Here is a 5,000-nt window from a genome sequence, read left to right as displayed (position 1 = left end):
CACGGGTCAAGGGTGAGAGTGGAGATGAGTTTTTCTATTCTTTAGGTTGGGATTGTGCTACTTTTGCATTCCCTCACAGTCACATTGCAAGGGAACGCAAACCCATTGCGAGGAATGCATACCGTAAGTATTGTGAGGGAATGCAAAAGTATTGCGATGAACACGTAAGTATTGTGAGGGAATGCATACCGTAAGTATTGTGAAGATGCAAAAGGAGCTAAAAATAAAATAAATCACCACCCTGATCTTATGTATATGACTAGCGAGGGCAGGGTAGATCAAGGCCTTACCATAACTCTTCATCAGGTATGAGTACAGGGTCTCTTTGTCTGTAAAGTCTGGAATCATCTCTGCAAGTGCCGTAATTTTTTTCACCTTCAACACACAAACACACACACACAAATCAGAAGAGAAGGCATACAAAACAAGCATATAAAAATACACACACACATAAATGAGAAAAGATAGGGGTTTCTTAAATCACACACAGTGCATTCTTCACAGTCTTGCTATAACTAATAAGAACGTAAAGGGGACTTTACTTCTCCAGGCTGTTGGGACGTCCTGGCAACGTATGACAACAGGAAGTCCTTCTGCTCGGCAATAGCATTACAGCGCTACAGCAAGAGAGATGGGACAAAATAAGACAAAAGAAAAAGAAGCTGATCGTGCACTTGGACAATCAGTAGAATGAATGCTAAGTGCTCTGGCTCTACTGAGAATCAGTCATCCATTTAGAACCCAGCCCAGCGTTTGGATGCTCTTCATACACCTGAACTTAATGGGTCTGTGTGTGTGTGTGTGTGTGAGAGTGAGTGAGTGAAAGAGAGAGTGAGAGTTAATTGTTTGAATCCATCTGCCAGTGTGTACGCGCCCGGCGTGTTTCCATGTTTCGTGCACTGCAGCAGAGGGTTAATTGTGCAGTTAATTAGGAGTCAGACAGATAACTACTTATTTCTTTAGCAGAATTAAAATGTGCTGCGCCCGCTCTCTTTCAAGTGTAATTATCTACACTTAGGCGCGTGAAAGGGGCAGATTTCAATCCTCTCACCAGCTTCTCTGCCGGCCGCGCGTGTCATTTCCTCTGGCTCTCCCATTACCCAAAGACACGCGCTATACATGCTTACTACGCAGGAAGCTGGTGGTGGAGGGTGACGACGATAGCTTCTAAAGACCACTCCAGTCCACAGCATGCTCACCTGAGTTAGAGGCTCACATTCAACCAATCAGCAGTCAGACTGAGGAGTTAGAGGCTCACATTCAACCAATCAGCAGTCAGACTGAGGAGTTATATGTTCAGCTTATTTCATTCATTTATTCTCTTACAGTTATGGTTTATTTTATTTATCAAGATAAAATTCATCAGTATCATATTTAATATTGTTATTGATATTATTGTTATAGATAGATAGATAGATAGATACTTTATTGATCCCCAGGGGAAATTTATGCTTAATGTAGGCTTTTTAATTTTATCTACTGTTATGTTCATATTCTGTAATTAGCTTTGGACATAACCATAGAGGTTGAGAAGTATTCAAGGAAGACATTCATAGTTCCTGCATGTATCAGTGGACTTGTGTGTAAGCATGGGCAACTGTGCCATGTGGTCCACTGTTTGTGTGTGTTCTTCCTCTGTTTGTGTATGCTGCCTTTTTAAAAACCTGCCATACTTGTCTCTTGACCTGCTGTTCTGGGTTCAGTTGTAGTAAGACCTCATTACTAACCATTCGTGAAGGAGCTGTGTGTGTGTGTGTGTGTGTGTGTGTGTGTGTGTTTTAGTGTGTGTATGTGTTTTAGTGTGTGTGTGTGCGTGTTCTTGTCCTCCAACTGACCACCTCTGTCTTGGGAAGCTTTTAACAACCTGCTGTGCTTATGTATCTGTGTACCTGTGTTTGCGAGTGTGCATATGTGTGTGTGTGTGCATATACTGTATGTGTGTGTGTGTGTATGTGTGTGTGTGTGCACATTTTAAAACTACACCTAACTAACACCTCCACCACAAACACTGCAATTAAAGCTGCTCAACCAAGATACACTCTCTCCCCCCCCCGTCCATGTTCTACCCACAATGCCTCAGTTGAATCAGTCCCCAGACATACGCCTTCTGCCTTTGTCTGGTTAAAAGTGTCATGTAAGCCTTCGCTACATACTCCAGCAGACTTGGATTTGTCCTGGTGGAGCCCGGCCTCCCAGGGATTTAGCTTCCAGCTGGTTTCACGTGGTCTTATTTCAGCCATTAAGACAGCCGGTTTTACAGCCGGTTTATGGGGACAGTTGCCTTCAGGAATTTATGACGGAATATCAGTGTGATGCTTAAGACATTTGGTTATAAACTGGATGTAGCTGACTGGAGTGAGAAGCAAGGAAGAGCCCACATATAGAACCTTTCAACAATAACAACAAAAACAATGCTTAAACGTTCTATTTGGTTCCCAATCTACTTCCTCTGCATTAAGATAACATATGGAATATTATAACGGAAGCCTTGTGGGGCCAACTATGATGCTGATAGTGGAACTCTCTTGAAAGGGTCTATAAAATGCATTCATCAAGCACTACAACACAACCGGGTCTCTGGTCTTCACTATACCACAATTATACAGTCAATGATGTGGTGAGCTGTGTGTGTGTGTGTGTGTGTGTGGGTGTGTGTGGGTGTGTTTGAGAGAGAGCGAGCGAGTTTCTCACCGCTAACATGAACTTGGCCTCCTCATTGAGCCCAGAGTCCAGATACTGCAGGAACAGGTCTGTGGCTGCCCGGTACGAAGCAAAGTGATTGGCCAGCCTCTCTGCCATCGCGGCCACTGAGTGGAGAGAGACATCCATCAATCATTCAGTTAACATGGCAACCAAGACATGATTTCATTGGGGCACACCACATCAACTGCAACACTTCTGCAACACCACATCTACAACAAGTATGGGTCATAATATTCTCATAATATACTGTGTGTGTGTGTGTGTGTGTGTGTGTGTGTGTGTGTGTGTGTGTGTGTGTCTGTCTTACATTTGTCCAGTGCCTGATCGTTCTTCTGCTCCAGGACCTTTCGGAAGACAAAGGAGATGCTGATGGCGCGGCTAGTGTCCCCTCCCTGGGTGTACACGTTCTCCAGGGTCTCCACTGCACTCTCGATGTCCCCGCTGAGAGAAGAGAACACGAGATGCACACTACACTAGTCACCAGCTCCACACTACACAGATGCACACTACACTAGTCACCAGCTCCACCACCATCAGTTTGTTGAACCTGTTCCTGTCCTCAACTGTTGCTAGGTTACCACCCCAACATACAACAGCATAAAAAAGAACACTTGCCAGAATCCCAGATGGTAAAACATGTTTAAAGAAGGCCTGGCCATTTCAAACAGTCCCAGTTTCCTAAGGAAAAAACGTCTAGTCTGGGCCATCCTGAAGATAACTGCTGTTCTCCGTCCAGTCTAGTTTATTGTCTAGATGGACACCAAGGTATTTATATACTGGATGACCTCTAATAAGTATAGGGATTACCTCATTTTTTCCCCCCTTTAAAATCAAATATTAGCTCCTTAGTCTTGTCTACATTTAAAATGAGATGGGCACCATCACAACCTCTGCACACTAGCTCCCCTTTCACTTGTTTACGTTTCTACGGCAATACTTTTGTTTATCCAGCACCTGTTTACGGATCAGAAGACAACAAATGAGTCTCCACAGTGTTGGCATGTACCGGTACATTTAAAAAAGCAAAAAAAAAGACTTGATGTATTTGTAAGCCAATTCCTTGTTCACATCTTGTTGATCAGATGGAGAGTTCATTACGGCTGAAGAGACAGGTGGGTGACCATTCAGCACGGTGAGCTTTATGTGCCAAACGTACAGTACCATGGACTGAAACATAAGGTTGTGGGTGAAAGGCAGAGTGACTGGGTGTGTTAGTCAACACCTGCAGTACATCTCCAGGGCAACACGGAACTTGGACAGAGACAGAGTTAACAGAGGACCCAGGTAGTGGAGAAACACACACACACACACACATTTCTTTAGTGTTCTTTTCTTCAATGTGTTTCGCTTTCTTTCTTTTTTGTTCGCTCTCTACACAACCTCACTAGACATGTCAGACCCTTTCTCTTTCTCCCTCACACACACACACACACACACACACACACACACACACACACACACACACACACACACACACACACACACACACACACACACACACACACACACACACACACACACACACACACAGCTTCATCAGGCCACATTAATATTCCTCTCTGGTTGGGAGAGTGGTGAGTTCTAACACGCAGCACAACGCGTCCCTTCCATGCCGTTGCTATGCAGCTTTCCTGCAAGGAAGGGACAGGAGATGTGAAAAGCACCTCATGCTCCGCTGGGCAATGCTCTGTTTGTTTGTGTGTGTGTGTGTGTGTGTGTGTGTGTGTGTGTGTGTGTGTGTGTTGCGCGAGTGAAGGAAAGAATGTTTCTGTATGAGAGACTTTTGTGTGTGTGTGTGTGTGTGTGTGTGTGTGTGTGTGTGTGTGTGCCTGTCACGTTGAACTCTGACCCCCCCAGGGCACCCCCTAAGCGTGTGTGACACATGCGTTGCTGCGCGGCTGAGCCAAGCTGACTGGCTAAGAGGCCAGGCGGGAGAACGTTCCGGAAAGGAGGCACCCGCATTAATGGGGCACCACTGCCCCCCCTCCCACACCGTCCAACAAGCACACGCACAAACACACTCTCACACGCACACACCGGACCCCAAACATCCACCACACCACCTACTTCACTTCAATAATTCAGAATAACAGTCATGGCGATCACAGCAGCTTTGGAGGTGGAATATATATGTGGGTTATATGGTAGAGAGAGAGGGAGGGAGAGAGAGAAAGAGAGAGAGGGAGAGAGAGAGAGAGAGAGGAAGAGAGAGAGTGTGTGAGAGAGAAGCCAAGGGCGAGAATGTGGAAGTTGTTTAAAAGGCGAGCAGGGATTTTTTAAGGACATGACTTATTGAT

General features: G+C 45.2%; 1 protein-coding gene across 2 annotated transcripts in view; it reads right to left on the bottom strand.

Moving 5' to 3' along the window:
* Positions 1–5,000, bottom strand: part of lrpprc (leucine-rich pentatricopeptide repeat containing) — a 69,715-nt gene that overhangs the window by 4,268 nt on the left and 60,447 nt on the right. For both annotated transcript variants that reach the window (XM_048269093.1, XM_048269094.1), the window contains exons 33-36: positions 3,011–3,144; positions 2,692–2,807; positions 543–617; positions 291–375 (exon numbers count right to left, since the gene is read on the bottom strand). In XM_048269093.1, the coding sequence (XP_048125050.1) occupies positions 291–375; positions 543–617; positions 2,692–2,807; positions 3,011–3,144 (410 nt within the window). The remainder of the gene's footprint in view (positions 1–290; positions 376–542; positions 618–2,691; positions 2,808–3,010; positions 3,145–5,000) is intronic.

This window comes from Alosa alosa, chromosome 18, assembly GCF_017589495.1.
Source record: "Alosa alosa isolate M-15738 ecotype Scorff River chromosome 18, AALO_Geno_1.1, whole genome shotgun sequence".
NCBI lineage: Eukaryota > Metazoa > Chordata > Actinopteri > Clupeiformes > Clupeidae > Alosa > Alosa alosa.
Note: the sequence above shows the minus strand (reverse complement) of the source record. Positions and strands in the feature narration are given on the sequence as shown.